General features: G+C 42.5%; 1 protein-coding gene across 2 annotated transcripts in view; it reads right to left on the bottom strand.

The window, feature by feature from the left end:
* NIPBL (NIPBL cohesin loading factor) overlaps positions 1-26,349 on the bottom strand; it is a 346,458-nt gene that overhangs the window by 160,448 nt on the left and 159,661 nt on the right. For both annotated transcript variants that reach the window (XM_038743872.1, XM_038743871.1), the window contains exons 2-6: positions 11,957-12,100; positions 5,971-6,136; positions 3,777-3,907; positions 3,105-3,204; positions 637-788 (exon numbers count right to left, since the gene is read on the bottom strand). In XM_038743872.1, the coding sequence (XP_038599800.1) occupies positions 637-788; positions 3,105-3,204; positions 3,777-3,907; positions 5,971-6,136; positions 11,957-12,020 (613 nt within the window). In that variant the 5' untranslated portion in view covers positions 12,021-12,100. The remainder of the gene's footprint in view (positions 1-636; positions 789-3,104; positions 3,205-3,776; positions 3,908-5,970; positions 6,137-11,956; positions 12,101-26,349) is intronic.

Raw genomic sequence — 26,349 nt, 5'->3', positions numbered from 1 at the left:
TCACAGTGTATACGGTTCAGTCGAGTTTTGCAAGTCAAAATCTAAATGACAAAAGGTTTGTGCTCGTTTCTGAGAACCTTCTTACAAGAGGTAAGGACAAGACGACGATCTTTGAAAGCATCTAGAACAATTAACGAATTCTAAGAAATGTTCCACAGTACCATAAGCACAAGTATATTTATTTTGCAATGCCTGAAACATCTACCTGAAGAATCAGCAAGTCAAGGTTACTTGATTATATTATGCTACTATACCATAAATTTCATATTTATGGGGAAGCAGCATGGCTCAGTGGAAAGAGCCCGGGCTTTGGAGTCAGAGGTTCAAATCCCTGCTTCTTAACCAACGTAAATCACTTGTCTGGTTCAATTCACTTCTCTGTACCTCAGTTACCTCATCTGTAAAATGGGGATTGAGACTGAGCCTGAGCCCCACGTGGGACTGTGTGCAACCCAATTTGCTTGTCTGGCAGTGCTTGGCACATAGTAAGCACTTAACAAATCTCACAATTATTATTAGTAGTCGTAGTATTAAAACTCTACTGACATTTTTAGGAAAACTAGGACAATAATCAACAACGGCTAGAAACGATTACAGAGTTGAAAGGTTCTGTACAGATACGACCAACGCTCTTACCTTGCTGCATCTGCGGATGTGTTGTGTAACTGGGAGGATGTGAATATGGCATGTATCCTGCAGGGCTTTGAGGGGCGTATGGACTAGGCACTGGGCTGTTCTGTTGGGCCATAAATCTGTTCCCAGAGCTTGTCTGTGGGGGCACAAACCGGCTAAAAAATAAACAAACAAAAAAAAACAAGCATGTGTAAGGAAACACAATCCGTTCCTTGATTTTGCATTTTTACACATTTCTAACTTGTCTTACATTGTAGCCAAAGGAGGAGCAAATAGGAGCTATTCTCCCCCTCCTCCCACTCTCCCGCCTTACCTCCTTCCCTTCCCCACAGCACCTGTATATGTGTTTGTACGTATTTATTGCTCTATTTATTTATTTATTTTACTTGTACATATCCTATTTATTTTATTTTGTTAATATGTTTTGTTCTGCTCTCTGTCTTCCCCTTCTAGACTGTGAGCCCACTGTTGGGTAGGGACCGTCTCTATATGTTGCCAACTTGTACTTCCCAAGCACTTAGTACAATGCTCTGCACACAGTAAGCGCTTAATAAATATGATTGATTGATTGACTGATGTCTAAAAACGATGGCAAAACATAGCAGGTGGGACTGTTGGGTAGGGACCGTCTCTATATGTTGCCAACTTGTACTTCCCAAGCGCTTAGTACAATGCTCTGCACACAGTAAGTGCTTAATAAATATGATTGATTGATTGACTGATGTCTAAAAACGATGGCAAAACATAGCAGGTGGGATCAGTTCATGATAAGCTAAGAAATTTGGAAAAATAAGGTATTGAAATTGTATGTGACCGGAAGGCTTTAGGGACAAAATAGTGATATAGCCTAGCTCAGAGCCCCAGTTAGATTTAATCTAGCCACATTTAATGATTAAGAAAGTAAGCTATCGCAGTAGTCCACACGCCTGGATGAGGTGACCCGTGGCTCTATTACAGAGCATCCGCTCGCAGAATAAACCTTGAACTCAGGGCGGCAGAAGAAAGGGAGGCAACAATTCAGCCACTCGGCACAGCGCGGGAAGAGGGTAGGTATGGGATGGAGCGGGAACTCAGGGAAAAGTCATCCCGACACCGCTCTTTCGATTCCATCCCTAGGTCAGGTGAAAAGGTCCCCACCTCACCATCCTCCTATTGCTTTTATGGGTGTTCGGACCTAGGCGAGGGATGCTCAACAAATTAAGAAATGACAGTATATCGATGCATTTACTTATTAAGAACCGGGTGCATTGCACTAAGCACTCAGGAGAGTCTGGGATATTATAGACTTGGCCCACGGGGCATTTGCAGTCAATAGGGAGAGACGGACATTAAAATGAATTAGGGGAAATGGGAGGATATGTACTTCCAAGCGCTTAGTACAGTGCTCTGCACACAGTAAACGCGCAATAAATACGATTGAATGAATGAACAGGGAAAGGGCTGTGGGGCTGGTGAATAGAAAGTGCTTAAGGGATACAGATTCAAGTTCACAGGCGAAGCCCGAGGGTGGGCAAAGTGGGGAAATGAAGGCTCAGTCACGGAAGGACTCTTCAAGGAGATGGGATGTAAGTAAGGCTTTGAAGATGGGGATTGTGGTGGTCCTGCTGGACACCTGTCAACATGTTTTGTGTCACCAGTCTACATGTTTGGTTTTGTTGTCTGTCTCCCCCTTCTAGACTGTGAGCCCGCTGCTGGGTAGGGACCGTCTCTATATGTTGCCCACTTGTACTTCCCAAGCGCTCAGTGCAGTGCTCTGCACACACTAAGCGCTCAATAAATACGACTGAATGAAGGGAGGGAATCCAGGTCCGAAGGAAGGAATGGTTAAAGGAGCGGGCGGACAGAAAGACGAGATTGAGGGCCGGTGAGGAGGTTGGGGTTCTAGAGGAGCGAAGCGTGCGGGCTGGGTCGTAACGGATAGGTGAGGTGAGGTGAGAGCGGGAGAGCGGACAAATGTCCGCTTAACAGCTTCTGTTCGACGTGAAGGCGGAAGGGTAGACGTTGGACGTTTCTGAGCAGATCGAACCTTTTTTTGGAAAAACGATCTGGGCAGGAGAACGAATTATGGACAGAGAGGGCAGTGCATTTGGCAGTTGTTAACCCTTTCGAAAAATAAAGAAACAATTCAAAATGACAAAATAGGAACGATCCTACAAGAACAAGATAAACGGGACAAATACAGGGTATTGCGCTTGGGAAATGGGAAACGATCAAACTTTTATACGGTTTCACTGGTTATTCTTCCACAGTCACCACCTTCTGCATATGACTCTTTGGGGGGGAACTGTGTTCACCGTCATCGTTAGCAGCAGCATCTATATCCTCCCCCAACTTTTCCCAATATGTTCGCCCCACCTGAAATTTGACAAATGTTAGTTTTCCGCCCCACTGAAACAGCATACCGGTGGCATAAAAATGAGTGTGATGTCAAGGAGCTAAATGCAGCAACGTAACTCCAGGGGCTACCTTACCTGGAAGGGCTATGTGAAATAGTGGTTTGTTGATAATTGGAAGATGCAGGACTACCGTGCATGGAATTCTGAGAAAGTTTATACTGTGGCATCATCATTCCTACACAACAGATAAAAAAATTAACATGAATTTTCCTGCAACCGCAATGTCTCTCTTCAGTTACTAATTAAGATCACATTTCCTCTGCACCCCAGGTCTTCTCTAGAATCATTTCAGAAAGTCCTGGCCAGGTTAAACCTAATTAATTCCGATCCAAAAAGACCACAGAAAATTCAGGTGGCTTTCAGGGATGAACTTAGAACTTGGGGCCACTTTAGGGAGGTCCCGAGACCTACGCTGGTTCAGGAACCCTAAAATTAATCCTGAAATTGTCCGAGTTTCTCCAAAGATTAAGTGGGGTTCATTTACCCAATGAAATCTTCATCAGCTGGTATCCACTGACTATCTACACGCTATTGTAAGTCAGTCATCATCAACTGCATTTATGCATTTGGTTTCTGTGTACCTGCCAGTTTGGGGCATTAGGTAGGCCTGTCACACTGAGTTATTTGATAATTTAATACGAGGCAGCTTTCTGAATTAGTTAAATGCCCGATACACATTGCCAGATTTGGATGACAAACTAAAAATACTGACACTTCAAAATGTAATCAATACAAAAACAGTCTCACCGCTTTGTACCCCATATCTGTTCTGCATGCTTTTCTCCCTGAAAACGTTAGGATTCCTTGCCAGGACGGCCTGCAACAAGACTGGTATGTCCCCCTCCGGATCATCGCTGCCAAGGTTGTCTTTCAACTCTCTGGCATTGAAAGAGGGAACAAGGAAAGAACAAAACAAAACCCAAACACATAAGCTTCGGAGGGGATTCGGTTAAAATCATAAAATTACATTACTCTCCATTGATAATCTAGTCATTGCCTGCTACGATTCAAAACTGGCTAGCAGAGACGTAAAGAAACAAAATAAGGAGGACTGTGTCCAACCTGATTAGCTTGTATCGCCGCCAGCGCTTAGTGCAGTGGCTGATATATATTAAGCACTCAAATACCACTTTAAAAAGAAAAAGAGAGGGAGATAGGTGCTGTCCTGGAATGGGGACACAGATGCTTGGTGATAATTCACAAATGAGAACAATGAAGACACATATCCATACCATCATCACCATCCATAGTGCAAGGAGAGCTCCAGGAAAAGGTTTGCTCAAGAACTGCCCGAAGCTTTTTTTTTTTAATAAAATACACAATGAATATAAAATAACCCAAAGAAAGGCATATAAAAGTATTTCACACCTTATGAATGCTCTTTATATGTGGGAAGCAGCATGACCTGGCAAAACGAGCATAAGCCTGAGAGTCACAGGACCTGAGTTCTAATCCTCATTCTGTCACTTGTCGGCTGGGTGACCTTGGGCAAGTCATTTAGCTTGTGCTGCAATTTCCTCATCTGCAAAATGGGGATTCAATACGTGTTCTCCCTCCCTGCCATAGACTGTGAGCCCATGTGGGACCTGATTATCTTGTATCTACCCCAGCACTTAGTACAGTTCTTGACACATAGTAAGCAAATCCCACAATTATATATATATATATATACACACATATATATATATACTTGTATATATATGTGTGTATGTATATATATGTGTGTATATATATACACATGTATGTATAGATAGATAGACAGACAGAATTTAAGTTGAGATCCCCTCCATCCCCTGACACTTAGGAAGCTTGTTCCATCAAAACCTGGATGTGTGTGTTTAGAGGGGCAAATGTCTCCTGTAATTCTACATTAGGGAAGCAGCGTGGCTCAGTGGAAAGAGCACGGGCTTTGGAGTCAGAGGTCATGGGTTCGAATCCCGGCTCCGCCACATGTCTGCTGTGTGACTTTGGGCAAGTCACTTAACTTCTCTGAGCCTCAGTTACCTCATCTGTAAAATGGGGATTAAGACTGTGAACCCCACATGGGACAACCTGATCACTTTGTATCCCCCCCAGCGCTTAGAACAGTGCTTTGCACATAGTAAGCGCTTAACAAATGCCAACATTATTATTATTATTATTATTATTATTTCAAATCTGCCCAAAGGCCTGGCTGGGAGGTGTTCTGATCCTGCATGGACAGTTCAAAACCGACAAGGCCTTAAATTCCTGCTGGGTGTGCTCTGGTTTATTAATGCTGCACCAGCCCAGGACTCCCCTTGTTGCTCTGAAGCTAAAGGCGTAACCCCAAATTCACTTGGCACTGAATGGGGATTCCCTCTACTAGACAACTTCGGGAAGCAGGGAACCAGCTTCCAGAAGGCCTAGGGATCCTTGCAATTTTTCCCGAGGCAAGGCAGAATATCTTTTCTCTGTGAAATGCCCCAGCATTGAGGAGGCCCATGCAATCTTAATCAAAAGCAGCGTGGCTCGGTGGAAAGAGCCCGCGCTTTGGAGCCAGAGGTCGGGGGTTCAAATCCCAGCTCCAATTGTCAGCTATGTGACTCTGGGCAAGTCACTTCATCTCTGGGCCTCAGTTCCCTCATCTGCAAAATGGGGATGAAGACTGTGAGCCCCCCGTGGAACAACCTGATCACCTTGTAACCTCCCCAGCGCTAAGAACAGTGCTTTGCACATAGTAAGCACTTAATAAATGCCATCATTATTATTAAAATGACTCCACCTTCTGCAGCCGAACGCCAGTTTCTTCCCATCCTCTGAGTGTTTTGTGCAATTAAGCGCCCACCTCTATCAGTGACAGGCACTCACTATCAAAATACATTTTTTAATAAACCTTCTCTCGCGAAAAAATTCCAATGAAAGCCTCAATCCGGCTAATTGCAATTGATCTGCGTAAGACATAAAGGTGCACCGTACTTACATGTGATCCGTTGACACCTGGTTGAGGCTGTGTATGAGCTGTGAAACCAAATTTTCATCCCTACAGGCCAAAAGGCAGTTCACCTCTTCTGCTATGCGGCCGTTAAAGAGCAGGCTCTTTGTAGTCGTAGCAGGTAAAGGAGACGGAAGAGGCAGCTGGTTCAGGACTAACGGGAATGAAAAGAAACATCAGGAACGAATCCCGTAAGCGACTGCGGACCTGGCTGGTAACGGAAGCATTGGAATTGGGCTAACCACGATTCCGGCCCCCGCGTTAACTGGCCATTTCAAATTTCATGAGGGGCGATTTGAATGAGGTGCATCGGTAGCGTAAGGCCCTCTCCAGTTCCAAAACGACTTTTCCTTATCTGACTCTGCCTTAAGAGTTCATCTATAAAAGGTCTAACAGTTAAACACTTAGCAACGTAGGAGCCCATATGTGGGTTGGACACCATAAAACCAGTGCTATTACCTTGTCCCCCTTCCTCCTCCCAACCCCCCGGCCCAAAACACATACACACAAACATCCCCCCCGCCCCGCCTTACCTCCTTCCCCTCCCCAATCAATCAATCAATCGTATTTATTGAGCGCTTACTGTGTGCAGAGCACTGTGCTAAGAGCTTGGGAAGTACGAGTTGGCAACATATAGAGACAGTCCCTACCCAACAGTGGGCTAACAGTCTAAAATATATGTATATATTTATACATATATATGTATATATGTTTGTACATATTTATTACTCTATTTATTTATTTAACTTGTACATATCTATTCTATTTATTTTATTTTGTTAGTATGCTTGGTTTTGTTCTCTGTCTCCCCCTTCTAGACTGTGAGCCCACTGTTGGGTAGGGACTGTCTCTATATGGTGCCAACTTGGACTTCCCAAGCGCTTAGTACAGTGCTCTGCACACAGTAAGCGCTCAATAAATACGATTGATTGATTAAAAGGGGGAGACAGAGAACAAAACCAAACATACCAACAAAATAAAATAAATTGAATAGATATGTACAAGTAAAATAAATTAATAGAGTAAAAAATATGTACAAACATATATACGTATATACAGGTGCTGTGGGAAAGGGAAGGAGGTAAGATGGGGGGGATGGAGACGGGGACGAGGGTGTATATATGTTTATACATATTTATTACTCTATTTATTTTATTTGTCAAAGCACCTGTATATATGTTTGTACGCATTTATTACTCTATTTATTTGTCCATGTTTATTCTAATTATTTTATTTTGTTACTATGTTTTGTTCTCCGTCTCCCCCTTCTAGACTCTGAGCCCACTGTTGGGTAGGGACCGTCTCTATGTGTTGCCAACTCGGACTTCCCAAGCGCTTTGTACAGTGCTCTGCACATAGTAAGCGCTCAATAAATACGACTGAATGAATACACGCACACTCTCTCTCTCTCTCTCGTTTACGGGGCAGGAAGGGGAGTGCGGCTAGCCGGCTCTGCCCTTTGGTTTTGAAAAAGGATCAGAAGAGTAATTCTTGCCCTCTACCATCCCTCTCAGTCACTGTGGGGAGCGGGGCCAAGCCTGGGGGTCTTCACAGCACAAGTGGTGACTGAATCCTTAGAAATATAAAGCGGGCACTGGGTAGACTCCGGCGTCTTCGTGGCTAGAGAAGCAGCGTGGCTAAATAGAAAGAGGCCGGGCTTTGGAGTTGGAGGTCACTGCTCTGCCAATTGTCAGCTTTGCACTTCTCTGGGCCTCAGTTTCCACATCTGTAAAATGGGGATTAAGACTGCGATCCCCCCGTGGGACAACCTGATCACCCTGTAACCTCCCCAGAGCTTAGAACGGTGCTGTGCACATAGTAAGCACTTAATAAATGCTATTATTATTATTATTATTGTTATTATTATTATTATCCACTAGAGAACACCCACGGATGGAAACTCTGTAGCTAACAGCGAGGGAATTTATCATCATCAATCATATTTATTGAGCGCTTACTGTGTGCAGAGCACTGTACAAAGTGCTTGGGAAGGACAAGTTGGCAACGTATAGAGACAGTCCCTACCCAACAGTGGGCTCACAGTCTAAAAGGGGGAGACAGAGAACAAAACCAAACATACTAACAAAATAAAATAAATAGAATAGATATGTACAAATACAATAAATAAATAGAGTAATAAATATGTACAAACATATATACATATATACAGGTGCTGTGGGGAAGGGAAGGAGGTAAGATGGGGGGGAATGGAGAGGGGGACGAGGGGGAGAGGAAGGAAGGGGCTCAGTCTGGGAAGGGCTCCTGGAGGAGGTGAGCTCTCAGTAGGGCTTTGAAGGAAGGAAGAGAGCTAGGTTGGCGGATGGGCAGAGGGAGGGCATTCCAGGCCTGGGGGAGGACGAGGGCCGGGGGTTGAAGGCGGGACAGGTGAGAACGAGGCCTAACGGTGAGGAGATTAGCGGCGGAGGAGCGGAGGGTGCGGGCTGGGCTGGAGAAGGAGAGAAGGGAGGGGAAGTAGGAGGGGGCGAGGGGATGGACAGCCTTGAAGCCCAGGGTGAGGAGTTTCTGCCTGATGCGCAGATTGATTGGTAGCCACTGGAGATTTTTGAGGAGGGGAGTAACATGCCCAGAGCGTTTCTGGACAAAGATAATCCGGGCAGCAGCATGAAGTATGGATTGAAGTGGGGAGAATTTATATAGACCTGTGGGAGGCCTGCGGAGTGTGCAGTGAGGCAGGAGACAGACTTAAGGGAGGATTGAGGGGAATCACTCATTTCCGGCCCTTGGGATTAGAGGGGAGACAGTGGAGAAGGAGCGGGGGCTCTTCCTTTGGTACTTTTTGCTTCCTCTTTCGTCCCCTCTTTTTCCTTATTCCCTCTCTTCCTCTTCGCTTCTTCCACCCTTAGTCAATGCAAAGCCACACCTCCCATTTCCCCCCAGCCCTCACTGCTCCACCCAACGTTTGCCCCACATTAGAGAAGCAGCCTGGCTCAGTGGAAAGAGCCCGGGCTTTGGAGTCAAGAGGTCATGGGTTCAAATCCTGCTCTGCCAACTGTCAGCTGTGTGACTTTGGGCAAGTCACTTCACTTCTCTGGGCCTCAGTTACCTCCTCCGTAAAATGGGGATTAAGACTGTGAGCCCCACATGGGACAACCTGATCACCTTGTAAATTCCCCAGCGCTTAGAACGGTGCTTTGCACATAGTAAGTGCTTAATAAATGCCATCATTATTATTATTATTAAGTCACTTAATCAACCAATCAATCATATTTATTGAGCGCTTACTGTGTGCAGAGCACTGTACTAAGCGCTTGGGAAGTACAAGTTGGCAACATATAGAGACAGTCCCTACCCAACAGTGGGCTCACAGTCTAAAAGGGATAACTTCTCTGTGCCTCAGTTACCTCACCTGTAAAATGGGGATGAAGACTGTGAGCCCCCCGTGGGACAACCTGATCACCTGGTAACCACCCCAGTGCTTAAAACAGTGCTTTGCACATAGTGAGCGCTTACTAAATGTCATTATTATTACTAAAAATGAAAAATCAAGTGTCCCTGCTTGACAAGTATCAGATTTAAGAAACTGAATATTATATTTGGCTGCAGCTTGGTCCTAAACTGTGAATATTTATTCTCTGGATTTTTTCACTCACCTCCTAAGTGGGATGAATGGATTTATTAAGTGGCCAGTCACACCATAAAAGCACAACCTCGGAGACAGAGACTACCAAATACTAAAGAGTGCTGCTCTGACGAGGCTAACGGTTCTCGTTCACTCGGTTTTTCTCTGTCAGCCCAATAGCTTACAGAAACACTTGCATGTTTCTTTACATATTGAACACACTTATCTTGGCTCAGAGTGTGAACAGAACCATCTTAAAATGCAAGCCCTTAATAAATAACACAAATATTAACAATAGAAAGGGTGATGAGAATAATAATGATAGTAAATCTAAACACTGGGCTCTTAAGAGGTAAAAGATAATGGACTGTTGTTCTAGCAAATAACACATAAAGCCAGAAGAATAGAAAAACCTTAGCTAATGACAAATCAAAATTTTAGATGTAAGGCTGCCAATTTTCCATTAAAACTGGTGCCATGAGAAGGAAGGTGTGCTAGCAGAACGAGGAAGGGCCTGCAAGTTGGAGGAGCTGGGTTCTAATCCCAGCTTTGCCGCTTGTCTGCTGTGTATGTGACCGTGGGCATGTCACAAGTTGGCTGCGCCTCAATTTCTTCATCTAAAATGTGGATTCAAATTCCTGTTCTCCCTCCTACTCAGACTGAGAAGGGCCATTGGGGGGGACAGGGACGGAGTCCAACCTGATTATCTTGCATCTGCCCCAGCACAGTATTTGGCACATAGTAAGGAGCCCGGTCTTGGGAGTCGGAGGTCATGGGTTCTAATCCCGGCTCTGCCAATTGTCAGCTGTGTGGCTTTGGACAAGTCACTTAACTTCTCTGGGCCTCAGTCACCTTATCGGTAAAATGAGGATTAAGACTGAGCCCCACATGGGATAACCCCATTACCTTGCATCTATCCCAGTAAGTGCTTGACAAATACCAATTATTATATTTCATTGAAATCATCATCATCATCATCAATCATATTTATTGAGCGCTTACTATGTGCAGAGCACTGTACTAAGCGCTTGGGAAGCACAAATTGGCAACATATAGAGACAGTCCCTACCCAACATTGGGCTCACAGTTTAAATGTTAAATTCTTTAGGAGCTTCAGTTTTCTGCAAGCACCCGGAACTACGGGGGGGGAACAAACTGCTCTGGAAATTGCTGGCCAACCCAGAAGCTGCCCAAGGCCATGGTTACGCCAAGGAGTGGGTCACTGGCAAGTGGATCAACTGCTGTTTCAATTAGCCACTGAACGTGTCCACCGCCTCTGTTTTATTGAATGCTCCCAAGCGCTCAGTACAGTGCTCTGCATACAGCAAGCGCTCAATACATACCACCAATTGCTAATGGCCATTTTTGTTACTTGGGATAAAAATGTGTCATGCTTGGTTTTGATTCACTAAAATTCCTCAAAAATTTGCACTCTTCAAATCTTAGTGCTCTATCTCCTGACTTCTCCCTTCTGCCTTGTTCTTGCCTTCCCTATTTTTTCCTTGCTTCCCACACCCACGTACGCCTAAGACCGCCCACACCTAAGATTTGAAACATTCCCTGAAAACACAGAAGCTGAAGTCCCACTGAAGAAGCAGCACGGCTCGGTGGAAGGAGCCCGGTCTTGGGAGTCAGAGGTCATGGGTTCTAATCCCGGTTCTGCCAACTGTCAGCTGTGTGACTTTGGACTCCTTCCCTTCCCCACACCACCTGTATATATGTTTGTACATATTTTTTTTACCCTATTTATTTATTTATTTATTTTATTTGTACATATCTATTCTATTTATTTTATTTTGTTAGTATGTTTGGTTTTGTTCTCTGTCTCCCCCTTTTAGACTGTGAGCCCACTGTTGGGTAGGGACTGTCTCTATATGTTGCCAATTTGTACTTCCCAAGCGCTTAGTACAGTGCTCTGCACATAGTAAGCACTCAATAAATACGATTGATGATGATGATGACAAGTCACTTAACATCTCTGGGCCTCAGTTACCTTATCGGTAAAATGAGGATTAAGACTGAGCCCCACATGGGATAACCTGATTACCTTGCATCTATCCCAGTGCTTAGAATAGTGCTTGGCACATAGTAAGTGCTCAAAAAATACCATCATTATTATTATTACTACTAACCAAATTCCACGATTACGGTAAAAAGGGAGCACTAATTATATACTGAATCTCGTGTATATTAGAAGCGTTAAAGGGAAAAGTCACCCTAACTGGTCGTTACTTAGAAATGTCTCCCTCATCGTGAACATTGTTCAGGGAACACACTGGGGACCCCCTAAAGGATCCCTGCTCCTTCTCTCTCCAAAACAATGATCACAGTAGATAGATCTGTGAAATCCACGAGGAAATCAAGCACAATACGTAGAACAAAAGTGTTACTTACGGTCTGTGAGACTAGCGATCCCCGCAAGAGTAGTGATGGGAACATGAGGCATATCCCCATTCATCCTGAAGTTCTGGGATGGTGGTGTCTATACAGGTATCTTAGTTTAGGTGCCAACTATCATTACTTCCCATCTCCCACGCACTACAATATAAAAAGACAAGAACACAAAAGCATGATTGGTAAAAGGGCGTGAAATCATTTCGCGGACCTTAAGGTTAAAATGAAGGGGAAAAAGTTACACGGTGTTCTCCGGCACATTTGTATCACCACCAAGTTATATTACCTAAAGAAATTACTAAGAAATATTTGCGGTGAATATAAAAGAAAAAAGAGAGAGAGAGATGCTCATTTCTGAAGTGGCCCGAGTTACTCTCCGGTAGTAAGTGAGCAGCACTGGAAAAGCAGGAACTACTTCAGACCAACAAGGGGGACAAGTGAATGTATTATCGCAGTGCACATAATTCATGCAATCGTATTTACTGAGCGCTTACTGTTGGCAGAGCACTGTACTAAGGGTTTGGAAAGTACAATACAGCAATAAGGAGAGACAATCCCTGTCCATAACGGGCTTATAGTGTATACGGGAGTGGAGTAAGTGGTCCTTCTGTGCTCTGAAAGAGTCAGTAATCCACCAAAATTGCCTAAAACATCCATGGACTAACATCGGTCCCTGGGAGAATCAGGTTCAAACTCCTAGACCTGGCATTTTTCTCCTCTAAACACGGAATCTCATAAAGAAAACCGTTACGCTACCAAATAACCCCAATTTAAAGCACCTAAGTTTCGACGAAAATTTCCAAGCAAAATTCAGATGGAAAACGAGACCTTTCAATTAACCGATTAATTACATTTATGGCGCACTTAACCGTGTTCATTCTACTAAGCACTTGGGAAACTACAACAGAGTTGGTAGAAATATTCCCTGCCCACCAGGAGCTTGTCTAGTTACCACTGGCCTATTTCTTTTCATTTCCACTTCAAATTTACGTCCAAATCCGAATCCTTAAAAGACAAACAAATGAGAAACGCCCCATTAATCCGGGTTCCAGAAGAATTTCGGTTTAGCTTGAAAGGTAAGCTGTGAGCAAGGACTTGGATAAAAACTGCCACTTCAAAACCCAGAAGTACAACTAGTGGTGCTTAAGTGCTTACTATGTGCCAAACACTGTACTACACACTGGGGAAGATACAAGATAATTTTGGAGCTCACAGTCTGAGGAGGAGGGAGAAGAGTTACTGAATCCCCATTTTGCAGGAGAAAACTGAGGCCCAGAGAAGTGAAGTGACTTACCCAAGGTCACACATTAGGTACATGGTGGATCTGGATTAGAATCCAGGTCCTCTGATTTCCCAAGCCCGCACTCTTTCCACTAGGCCACACTGCTTCTCCAGCTATAGTACTCTCGTCTTTTTAATTTTTTTATGGCATTTGTTAAGGGCTGATTATGTGCCACGCACTGTACTACGCACTGGGGTAGATCCAAGCTCATCAGGTTGGACACAGTCCCTGTCCCACCCCGGGCTCACAGTCTTAATCCCCATTTTACAGATGAGGGAACTGAGGCACAGAGAAGTTAAGCACAATTAGAACCCAGATCCTTTTGATTCCTAGACCCATGCTCTATCCACTAGTCTCGCTGCTTCTCTGATTCTGGGCTTCCAAATCTCTCCGTCTTCATATATATATCGTTGCTATCCCTTTGACGACATGTTTAGAAAGAGCTGGTTAAAAAGAAAACTCTGGAATGATAAACAGCTGTCCTTTGTGCTTAAAGAGGAAAGTGAAATTCACATTTGGGTAGGTGTCTGGCTGAAAGATGTGTTGAGAAAATTCTTAGACTGTATATGAAAAGCAGGAAGAAATCCTCATAGATTTTAGGATGAATCTTCAAACGTAACAAGAAAAATGCAGAAAAGATTTGATTTCATGGTCTTCTTTTGGGAGCAAATAACAGGGTTTCTGCAAATCAAGGGGTGAATCCTGAAAGGGACTCAGCAAGCAATCCACGGCATTCACTGAGTCCTTCAGACTGTAAGCTCTTTGTAGGCAGGGAATTTGTCTACCAACTTTGTTACACGGAAACTCCCAAGTACTTTCATTCATTCATTCATTCATTCAATCGTATTTATTGAGCGCTTACTGTGTGCAGACCACTGTACTAAGCGCTTGGGAAGTACAAGTTGGCATCATATAGAGACAGTCCCTACCCATCTGTAAAATGGGGATTCAGTGTGAGCCCCCCGGGGGACAACCTGATTACCTTGTAACCTCCCCAGTGCTTAGAACAGTTAAGCACATAGTAAGCGCTTAATAAATGCCATTACCAAGTAAGTGGTGGAAGCATATTATGAAAGCATATCATGCAAGTAAATGGCGACGATAAGCCCTTGGAAGAGGAAACATTTACCTGTGAGCATCCTTTCAGAGCCAAAGATGTTTTGATTTTTGAAGCGAGAGAACCCAGCTTCGACCTCAAAGTGTAGAGGATTGCTACTATGTAAAGACTGAGGAGGGGATTGGAGATGGGACCTGAAGATTATCTCTGCTGATGTACATCACAGGCTATGATCAATCAATCAATCAAATTTATTGAGCGCTTACTGTGTGCAGAGCACTGTACTAAGCGCTTGATGTATTAGTATGATTAGTATTAGTATGTATGCTATATGAGGCTACTAGTGAAAGAAGGTTAGTCTTTGAAACACTTATTTTTATGAAAATTTTTAGACTGTGAGCCCACTCTTTTAGACTGTGAGCCCACTGTTGGGTAGGGACTGTCTCTATATGTTGCCAATTTGTACTTCCCAAGCGCTTAGTACAGTGCTCTGCACACAGTAAGCGCTCAATAAATGCGACTGATTGATTGATTGATTGAAATCAACTTTGTAAGGGATCAACTGTTGCACAGAGGAAAAACTTTTAAAACAGGCTAATGGTTTCAGCACAGATTCCTAAGGACTGAATGATCATCTAGGTTTCATGATCTCCTTACCTTTAGAGGAGATCCCTCTGGGTCCCTTAGTACAGTGCTCAGCACACAGTGAGCACTCAATAAATACTACTGAATAAATGAATGAAAATTGGGGAGGTCTAAGGAACCTTTAACTCTTGTTGCTCAAGGAAGGCTGTCAATCTAGCACCTTTCATAAACCCTAATTTCATTTAAAAGTTAAACACGCACACAAACACTTCACTGAACTGTTCTTCTGACGGTGGCAAATTGCCTTGGATTCATGTTTTAATTATTTACATGTCACTGGGTTAATTTTTTTTAATCCTCCAGCTGAAACAATAGTTTGATAAGGGAAAGGAATCACTGCAGTTTTCATAAAGCCTCACGTGCATTTTTTGTGCAAGAAACTTTCTACTGCCAGTTGAGATGCACCTACGTTTTAAAGCTGCTTCCAAATACAAATAATCCCTACTTATAATAATAATAATAATGATGGTATTTGTTAAGCGCTTACTATGTGCAAAGCACTGTTCTAAGCGCTGGGGAGGTTACAAGGTGATCAGGTTGTCCCGCTTGGGGCTCACAGTCAATCCCCATTTTACAGATGTGGTAACTGAGGCACAGAGAAGTTAAGTGACTTGCCCAAAGTCACCCAGCTGACAGTTGGCGGAGCCGGGATTTGAACCCATGACCTCTGACTCCAAAGCCCATGCTCTTTCCACTGAGCCACGCTGCTTCTCACAAGAGTAGAATCTAAAAAGGTAAATAAATTACACGGCTTAATCTCTTGGTATAACTGCTCATGCGGAGGGCCTTAACTAAGAAGAAGGGAAATGAAGACACAGACATTGAATAAAAATCAAGGGGCGTGGAAAGCCAAGACAGCGGTACCTCCTTCACAAAAAATAACGCCAGGGAGAAGAAGCTGAGGAGCATGATGAGGAGGAGACAAAATGAGGTCTTTAATATCGGCAGAAGATAATATGCTGCGGCAAATTCATAAAACAAGAGGTTCTTCGGTCCTTCTGCATTAGGATTAAGACTGTGAGCCCCCCGTGGGACAACCTGATCACCTTGTATCCTCCCCAGTGCTTAGAACAGTGCTTTGTACATAGTAAGCGCTTAACAAATGCCATTATTATTATTATTAATATTAAAACCAAGCTACTTGGGTGTACCTACGTCTTAGTGAAAACAGGACATTTTTTTGTCCCCAGAGGTGCCCTTCCGCATCAAACATCTGCCAAAATACTTCCAGTTCTTAATCATTACCAACCAAATACATGTCCTTAAATTTGAATTTTTTATGCATTTGGAAAAATAGGTTTCATTAACTACTCCGGAAAGGAACATTGGCTGGTAAGTGTTCCCAGCCCCTCTGGGAAAGTGGTTCTGGACTAGGAAACATTAACGCATCCCCAGGGAAAGCATCCATGGTTTCATTCGTTAACCTGTTTTGGAAGTCTGCCAGAATGACCAACTAATTCTCTATAAATAGCATATAGTTATCTGGACAATTATTTCTCTTCAACACTTCTGAATTCTCACATAATTTGGAATATTTTACTGTTCTTGCTTTGAATGAAAACAGTTATACTTGGCAACGTTTTTTTCAGCATTTGAAATTCAATTTTAACCTCCCCAAATAATGCGGTAATACCCTAGAACACTTTGAACAAGTTCGTAACTTTTCTTCCCCGAATATGTTTTATAGAAAAATTACTGTATTTACGATCCCATTTACACCTGGATAAATAAGCCTCGTGACTTTTGAAGATGCCATGAGGTAAATAATTGTGATAGGGGCATGCTTTGGGTGCACCTGTCAGTTTATCTTCATTAACTGAATGAAGATAAAGTTTTTTGTTTTTATTTTTATTTTTGTTTTTAAAGTTTTTTGTCACAATAAAAACTACACTTTGGCAGAAGTGACAGAAATCTTCAGCATAAATTTCATACTAAGGCTATGACACACCACTTCTCCCCATTTAACATTAAACTACTTCATGTTGGGTAGGGACTGTCTCTATATGTTGCCAACTTGTACTTCCCAAGCGCTTAGTACAGTGCTCTGCACACAGTAAGCGCTCAATAAATACGATTGATTGATTGATTGATTGATTCATTGTGTTGCTTTGCGGGGTACTGCTGGAGAACACTCATTTACTGACAATTCCGTTCGATTTCAGAGATGAAACTGAATCACACAGACAAGAGTAAGTGTCCTAAAGACAAAAAGGGCAAAAAATATTACACGGAAAGAAAGACAGCGTGGCTCAGTGGAAAGAGCCTGGGCTTTGGAGTCAGAGGTCATGGGTTCAAATCCCGGCATATATAGCTGTGAACCAATTTCACTTTTAGCTTTTTTCAAAAAGTATTTTTGTCTTCTTATACAAGACAAATTGGCTCTGCCAACTGTCAGCTGTGTGACTGTGGGCAAGTCACTTCGCTTCTCTGTGCCTCGGTTACCTCATCTGTAAAATGGAGATTAAGACTGTGAGCCCCCCGTGGGACAACCTGATCACCTTGTAACCTCCCCAGCGCTTAGAACAGTGCTTTGCACATAGTAGGCGCTCAATAAATACGATTGAATGAACGAATGAATTGGCTGGCACGTTCCGTGCGTTTTCTTTATTCGTTCTTACATTCATTCAGTCGTATTTATTGAGCGCTTTCTGTGGGGAAATCACTATACTGAGCGGTTGGGAGTAATAAATAATTGATAAATGCCATTATTATTATTAAAGACCCATACCAAAAATCACATCAACTTCGTATCAAAATGCCGATGAGAAAATATGATGTGGACGGCAGTGCAGAAATGGAGGGCTTAGTCAGGGAAGGCCTCTTGGAGGAGAAGGGCCTTCAATAAGGCTTTAAAGGTGAGGAGAATAATTCCTCCACCTGAAGGACTGCTCTAAGGTAGTCCTCCGGCCAAAAATCAATCAATCAATCAATCAATCAATCGTATTTATTGAGCGCTTACTGTGTGCAGAGCACTGTACTAAGCGCTTGGGAAGTACAAGTTGGCAACATAGTCTAGAAGGAGCCACCGTCGGCCCCGCACCCCCGGTCTTTGAGGGACCACTTATACTCCGCCACTTTGGGAACAGAGGCTTCACCCCCTGCGGGACGGAAAACAGCCCAGACTTCCCAACTGCAGGAGCATATCCGACTAATTCTTCCCCAGTCCGATACTGTTTAATTCAGACATGGATGTGGCTGCAAGGATAGTCCCTAATTTTCCAGTGGTGGGCAACCCACCACTCAGTACAGTGATTTCCCCGCAGAAAGCGCTCAATAAATACGACCGAATGAATGTAAGAACGAAGAAAGAAAACGCACGGAACGTGCCTGCCGGTTCGGTCATTCATTCGATCGTATTTATTGAGCGCTTACTGTGCAGAGCACTGTACTAAGCGCTTGGGAAGTACAAGCTGGCAACATACAGAGACGGTCCCTACCCAACAGTCAATCAATCATATTTATTGAGCGCTTACTGTGTGCAGAGCACTGTACTAAGCGCTTGGGAAGTACAAGCTGGCAACATATAGAGACGGTCCCTACCCAACAATCACTCAATCAATCGTATTTATTGAGCGCTTACTGTGTGCAGAGCACTGTACTAAGCGCTTGGGAAGTACAAGTTGGCAACATATAGAGACAGTCCCTACCCAACAGTGGGCTCACAGTCTAGTCTATATGCCAATTCTGTTGTACAATGCGCTCCCAAATGCTTAATACAGAGCTCCGCACATAGTAAGTAATAATAATAATGATGATGGTATTCGTTAAGCACTTACTATGTGCAAAACACTGTTCTAAGCGCTGGAGAGGTTACAAGGTGATGAGGTTGTCCCTCGGGGGGCTCACAGTCTCAATCCCCATTTTCCAGATGAGGTAACTGAGGCCCAGAGAAGTTAAGTGACTTACCCAAAGTCACACAGCTGACAAGTGGCGGAGCTGGGATTTGGACCGTCTCTACATTCATTCATATTTATTGAGCGCTTACTGTGTGCAGAGCACTGTACTAAGCGCTTGGGAAGTCCAAGTTGGCAACATTTAGAGACGGTCCCTACCTAGCGGTGGGCTCACAGTCTAGAGGTATGTTGCCAACTTGGACTTCCCAAGTGCTTAGTACAGAGCTCGGCACACAGTAAGCGCTCAATAAATACGATTAAATGAATGAACCCATGACCTCTGACTCCAAAGCCCGTGCTCTTTCCACTGAGCCACGCTGGTACTCAATAAATACCACTGATCGACTGGATTGACCTGAGCTCGGGAACTGGAAGTTTCCAAATGATCTCAGGGCGGGATGTTATCCTCCCCTCGGGTCAGGTGGCACCTTGACTCCTACCTAGCAAGCACAGAGAATGACTGCATGAGGGTAACATCACGATGGATCTGGGGGCAGTATGTTCATTCAATTACTTAATAATAATAATAATAATAATAATAATAATGGCATTTATTAAGCACTTACTATGTGCAAAGCACTGTTCTAAGTGCTGGGGAGGTTAACCAGGTGATCAGGTTGTCCCACGGGGGACTCACAGTCTTCATCCCCACTTTACAGATGGGGTAACTGAGGCCCAGAGAAGTGAAGTGACTTGCCCACAGTCACATAGCTGATAAGTGGTGGAGCCGGGATTTGAACCCAGGACCTCTGACTCCAAAGCCTGGGCTCTTTCCACTGAGCCATGCTGCTTCTTATTGAGCACCTGAGGTGCACAGCTGGTAGTTGGTAGACATGTTCCCTGCTTGAGTACAATCTCCACTTATGGGCATTTACACCTCTGAAATACCACCTAAGCCCCGTTTTTCCTCAGCTCCACCTCCCCTCCGAGTCGAGTAATAATAATAATGATAATAATAATAATAATAATAATAATAATAATGGCATTCGTTGAGCCCTTACTATGTGCAAAGCACTGTTCTAAGCGCTGGGGGGATACAAGGTGATCAGGTTGCCCCACGTGGGGCTCACAATCTTAATCCCCATTTTACAGAGGAGGTAACTGAGGCTCAGAGTTAAGTGAGTTGCCCAAGGTCACAGCAGACATGTGGCGGAGCCGGAATTCGAACCCATGACCTCTGACTCCAAAGCCCGGGCTCTTTCCACTGAGCCACGCTGCCTCTCTAAAGCTCCCCACTCGCTCCCTTTGCTCTACACCCGTCCCCCCACCCCAGAGCACTTGTGTATACACGTACATATCTATAAATCTATTTATAATGATGCCTGTTTACTTGTTTTGATGTGAAATATCTATAATTCTATTTACTTATATTGATGCCTGCTTGCTTGTTCTGATGTCTGTTTCCCCGCTTCTAGACTGTAAGCCCGGTGGGGGCAGGGATTGTCTCTATTGCTGAATTGTATTTTCCAAGCACTTAGTACGGTGCTCTGCTATCAATCGTATTTATTGAGCGCTTACTGTGTGCAGAGCACTGTACTAAGTGCTTGGGAAGTCCAAGTTGGCAACATATAGAGACAGTCCCTACCCAACAGTGGGCTCACAGTCTAAACACTCAATAAATACGACTGACTGAACGAATAAATGAAAAATGTCAAAACCTGCTCTGAAATTAGCCTCTAAATTACAGGAATAAAACTTGATCAAGTAAGAACTTTTTTTTTAACAAAATAAAAAAGAACACTTAAATCTGAACAATTTTATACTCTCATTCCACATCTTAATTTCATCACACATCTAGTAAAAGTTTCCCAGAGGACTGCAGCATTATGAGCAAAAATGATTCGAAGTCTTCCAAAGGGTCTGTGAACATTTTAAAGAAAAATGTGGTGGGAAAATAGAGAACTACGAATGAATATGCCAAACGAACGTTTTCATGTAGATTACGGGTTTTTACACAGAAATTCACATCACGTTCCGGAACAACATACTACTTTAAAACCAGTACTACTACTGGTTTAAAACTACTACTTTAAAACCAGTATGATCTGTGAACATTTTAGAGGAAAATGTGGTGGGAAAATAGAGAACTACAAATGAATATGCCAAACGAACGTTTTCATATAGGTTATGGGTTTTTACACAGCAATTCACATCACGTTCCGGAACAACATCCTACTTTAAAACCAGTACTACTACTGGTTTAAAACTACTACTTTTAGACCAGTATGATCTGTGAACATTTTAGAGGAAAATGTGGTGGGAAAATAGAGAACTACGAATTAATACGCCAAACGAACGTTTTTATATAGATTACGGGTTTTTACACGGGAATTCACATCATGTTCCGGAACAACATACTACTTTAAAACCAGTACTACTACTGGTTTAAAACTACTACTTTAAAACCAGTATGATTTGTGAACATTTTAGAGAAAAATGTGCTGGGAAAATCGAAAACTACAAATGAATACGCCCAACAAACGTTTTCATATAGATTACGGGTTTTTACACGGCAATTCACATCACGTTCCGGAACAACATACTACTTTAAAACCAGTACTACTACTGGTTTAAAACTACTACTTTAAAACCAGTATGATCTGTGAACATTTTAGAGAAAAATGTGGTGGGAAAATAGAGAACTAAAAATGAATATGCCAAATGAATGTTTTCATATAGATTACAGGTTTTTACACGGCAATTCACATCACGATCCTGAAAAACATACTACTTTAAAACTAGTACTACTACTGGTGTAAAACTACTACTTTAAAACCAGTATGATCTGTGAACATTTTAGAGGAAAATGTGGTGGGAAAATAGAGAACTACGAATGAATATGCCAAACGAACGTTTTCATATAGATTACAGGTTTTTACACGGCAATTCACATCACGTTCCGGAAAAACATACTACTTTAAAACCAGTATCATCTGTGAATATTTTAGAGAAAAATGTGGTGGGAAAATAGAGAACTACAAATGAATATGCCAAACGAATGTATTCATATAGATTACGGGTTTTTACACGGCAATTCACATCACATTCCGGAACAACATACTACTTTAAAACCAGTACTACTACTGGTTTAAAAGTACTACTTTAAAACCAGTATGATCTGTGAACATTTTAGAGGAAAATGTGGTGGGAAAATACAGAACTACAAATGAATATGCCAAACGAACATTTTCATATAGATTACGGGTTTTTACACGGCAATTCACATCACGTTCCGGAACAACATACTACTTTAAAACCAGTACTACTACTGGTGTAAAACTACTACTTTAAAACCAGTATGATCTGTGAACATTTTAGAGGAAAATGTGGTGGGAAAATACAGAACTACAAATGAATATGCCAAACGAATGTTTTCATATAGATTATGAGTTCTTACACGGCAATTCACATCACGTTCCGGAACAACATACTACTTTAAAACCAGTACTACTACTGGTTTAAAACTACTACTTTAAAACCAGTATCATCTGTGAATATTTTAGAGAAAAATGTGGTGGGAAAATAGAGAACTACGAATGAATATGCCAAACGAACGTTTTCATATAGATTACAGGTTTTTACACGGAAATTCACATCACGTTCCGGAAAAACATACTACTTTAAAACCAGTACTACTACTGGTTTAAAACTACTACTTTAAAACCAGTATGATCTGTGAACATTTTAGAGGAAAATGTGGTGGGAAAATAGAGAACTACAAATGAATACGCCAAACGAAAGTTTTCATATAGATTACAGGTTTTTACGCGGCAATTCACATCACGTTCTGGAAAAACATACTACTTTAAAACCAGTACTACTACTGCTGTAAAACTACTACTTTAAAACCAGTATGATCTGTGAACATTTTAGAGAAAAATGTGGTGGGAAAATAGAGAACTACAAATGAATATGCCAAACGAACGTTTTCATATAGAGTACGGGTTTTTACACAGTAATTCACATCATGTTCCGGAACAACATACTACTTTAAAACCAGTACTACTACTGGTGTAAAACTACTACTTTAAAACCAGTATGATCTGTGAACATTTTAGAGGAAAATGTGGTGGGAAAATAGAGAACTACAAATGAATACGCCAAACCAACGTTTTCATATAGATTACGGGTTTTTACACGGGAATTCACATCATGTTCTGGAACAACATACTACTTTAAAACCAGTACTACTACTGGTTTATAACTACGACTTTAAAACCAGTATGATCTGTGAACATTTTAGAGAAAAATGTGGTGGAAAAATAGAGAACTACGAATGAATATGCCAAACGAACGTTTTCATATAGACTACGGGTTTTTACACGGCAATTCACATCACGTTCCGGAACAACATACTACTTTAAAACCAGTACTACCACTGGTTTAAAACTACTACTTTAAAACCAGTATGATCTGTGAACATTTTAGAGGAAAATGTGGTGGGAAAATATTCATATGAATGAATATGCCAAACGAATGTTTTCATATAGATTACGGGTTTTTACATGGCAATTCACATCACGTTCCGGAACAACATACTACTTTAAAACCAGTACTGTGAGCCCAATGCATCCAGATGGGGAAGGAAATCCTTCAATTTAGGAGAGATGCGGTATTAAGGTAGGTTTCGTTTTCAGCTAAATAAACTCTAATCAATCAATCAATCGTATTTATTGAGCGCTTACTGTGTGCACAGCACTGTACTAAGCGCTTGGGAAGTACAAGTTGGCAACATATAGAGACGGTCCCTACCCAACAGTGGGCTCACAGTCTAAAAGGGGGAGACAGAGAACAAAACCAAACATACTAACAAAATAAAATAAATAGAATAGATATGTACAAGTAAAATAAATAAATACATAAATAGAGTAATAAATATGTACAAACATATATACATATATACAGGTGCTGTGGGGAAGGATGGCAACATATAGAGACAGTCCCTACCCAACAGTGGGCTCACAGTCTAGAAATAAATAAATAAATTGAGTAATAAATATGTACAAACATACATACATATATACAGGTGCTGTGGGGAAGGATGGCAACATATAGAGACAGTCCCTACGCAACAGTGGGTTCACAGCCTAGAAATAAATAAATAAATTGAGTAATAAATATGTACAAACATACAAACATATATACAGGTGCTGTGGGGAAGGATGGCAACATATAGAGACAGTCCCTACGCAACAGTGGGTTCACAGCCTAGAAATAAATAAATAAATAAATAGAGTAATAAACATGTACAAACATATATGCATATATACAGGTGCTGTGGGGAAGGATGACAACATATAGAGACAGTCCCTACCCAACAGTGGGCTCACAGTCTAGAAATAAATAGAGTAATAAATATGTACAAACATATATACATATATACAGGTGCTGTGGGGAAGGATGGCAACATATAGAGACAGTCCCTACCCAACAGTGGGCTCACAGCCTAGAAATAATAGAGTAATAAATATGTACAAACATATATACAGGTGCTGTGGGGAAGGATGACAACATATAGAGACAGTCCCTACCCAACAGTGGGCTCACAGTCTAGAAATAAACTGAGTAATAAATATGTACAAACATACATACATATATACAGGTGCTGCGGGGAAGGATGGCAACATATAGAGACAGTCCCTACCCAACAGTGGGCTCACAGTCTAGAAATAAATAAATAAATAGAGTAATAAATATGTACAAACATATATACATATATACAGGTGCTGTGGCGAAGGATGGCAGAATCAATAAATACGATTGATTGATTGATTGATTGATGGCAACATATAGAGACAGTCCCTACCCAACAGTGGGCTCACAGCCTACAAATATATTGAGTAATAAATAAATAAATAAATAAATGAATGAATGAATAAATAAATAAATAAATAGGGCAAGTCAAGTGACAAGTTAATATAAATAAATTATGGATACGCACATAATGCTGTGGGGCTGGAAGTGGGGACGAATAAAGGGAGCACGTCAGGGTGACGCAGAAGGGAGTGGAAGAAAAGAAAATGAGGGCTTAGTCAGGGAAGGCCCCTTGGAGGAGTTGTGCCTTCAATAAGGCTTTGAAGTGGGGGGAAGAGTAATTGTCTGTCGGATAGAAAGAGGGAGGGTGTTCCAGGCCAGAGACAGAATATGGATGAGAGGTCGGTTGTGAGACGGATGAGATGGAGGTACGGTGCGTGGACTGGAATTACAGGAGTGAAGTGTGTGGGCTGGGTTGTAGAAGGAGAAAAGTAAGGTGAGGTTGGAGGGGACAAGACGACTGAGTGCTTTAAAGCCAGCGGTAAGGACGCAGACGTGGATGGACAACCACTGGAGGTTCTTGAGGAGTAGGGATTATTTGTAGAAAAATAATCCAGGCAGCGGAGTGACGTTTGGACTGGACTGGGGAGAGACGGGAGGGCAGGGAGATCAGCAAGGAGGCCGATACAGTAATCAAGGTGGGAGAGGGGGCTTGGATTAGCGTGGTAGCAGTTTGGATGGAGAGGAAAGGGCGGATTTTAGCCACGTTGTTGAGGTCCAACCGACGGGATTTAGTGATGGCTTGAATATGTGGGTTGAATGAGAGACGGGGAGTCAAAGATAATGCCAGAGTTAAGGGCTTGTGACACAAGAAGGGTGGTGGTGCCGTCTGCAGTGATGGGAAAGTCAGGGGGAGGGCAGGGTTTGGGTGGAAAGATCAGGAGTTGGTTTTAACACGTTAAGTTTGAGGTGATGGTGGGACATTCCCAGACTGAGCCCCTTCCTTCCTCTCCCCTTCGTCCCCCTCTCCATCCCCCCGTCTTACTTTCTTCCCTTCCCCACAGCACCTGTATATATGTATATATGTTTATACGTATTTATTACTCTATTTATTTATTTATTTTACTTGTACATATCTATTCTACTTATTTTATTTTGTTGAAATGTTTGGTTTTGTTGTCTGTCTCCCCCTTCTAGACTGTGAGCCCGCTGTTGGGTAGAACTGTCTCTATATGTTGCCAACTTGTACTTCCCAAGCACTTAGTACAGTGCTCTGTACACAGGAAGCGCTCAATAAATACGACTGATTGATTGATTACTCTATTTATTTATTTTACTTGTACATATCTATTCTATTTATTTTATTTTGTTAATATGTTTGGTTTTGTTCTCTGTCTCCCCCTTCTAGACTGTGAGCCCACCGTTGGGTAGGGACTGTCTCTATATGTTGCCAACTTGGACTTCCCAAGTGCTTTGTACAGTGTTCTGCACACAGTAAGCGCTCAATAAATATGATTGATTGATTGGTTGATTGATTGACATCCAAGTAGAAATGTCTTGAAGGCAGGAGGAAATAAGAGACAGCAGAGAGGGAGAGAAATCAAAGCTGGATATGGAGATTTGGGAATCATCTGTCTAGACTGTCATCCCACAGACTAGGGAGCTGGAGGTGGCCGGCTCTGCTCTCCCCCTTCTAGTCTGTGAGCCCGTTGTTGGATAGAGACCGTCTCTATCTGTTGCCGACTTGTACTTCCCAGGCGCT

Source organism: Tachyglossus aculeatus, chromosome 3 (assembly GCF_015852505.1).
Source record: "Tachyglossus aculeatus isolate mTacAcu1 chromosome 3, mTacAcu1.pri, whole genome shotgun sequence".
NCBI classification, from domain to species: domain Eukaryota; kingdom Metazoa; phylum Chordata; class Mammalia; order Monotremata; family Tachyglossidae; genus Tachyglossus; species Tachyglossus aculeatus.
This window is presented reverse-complemented; position numbering and strand designations above follow the sequence as displayed.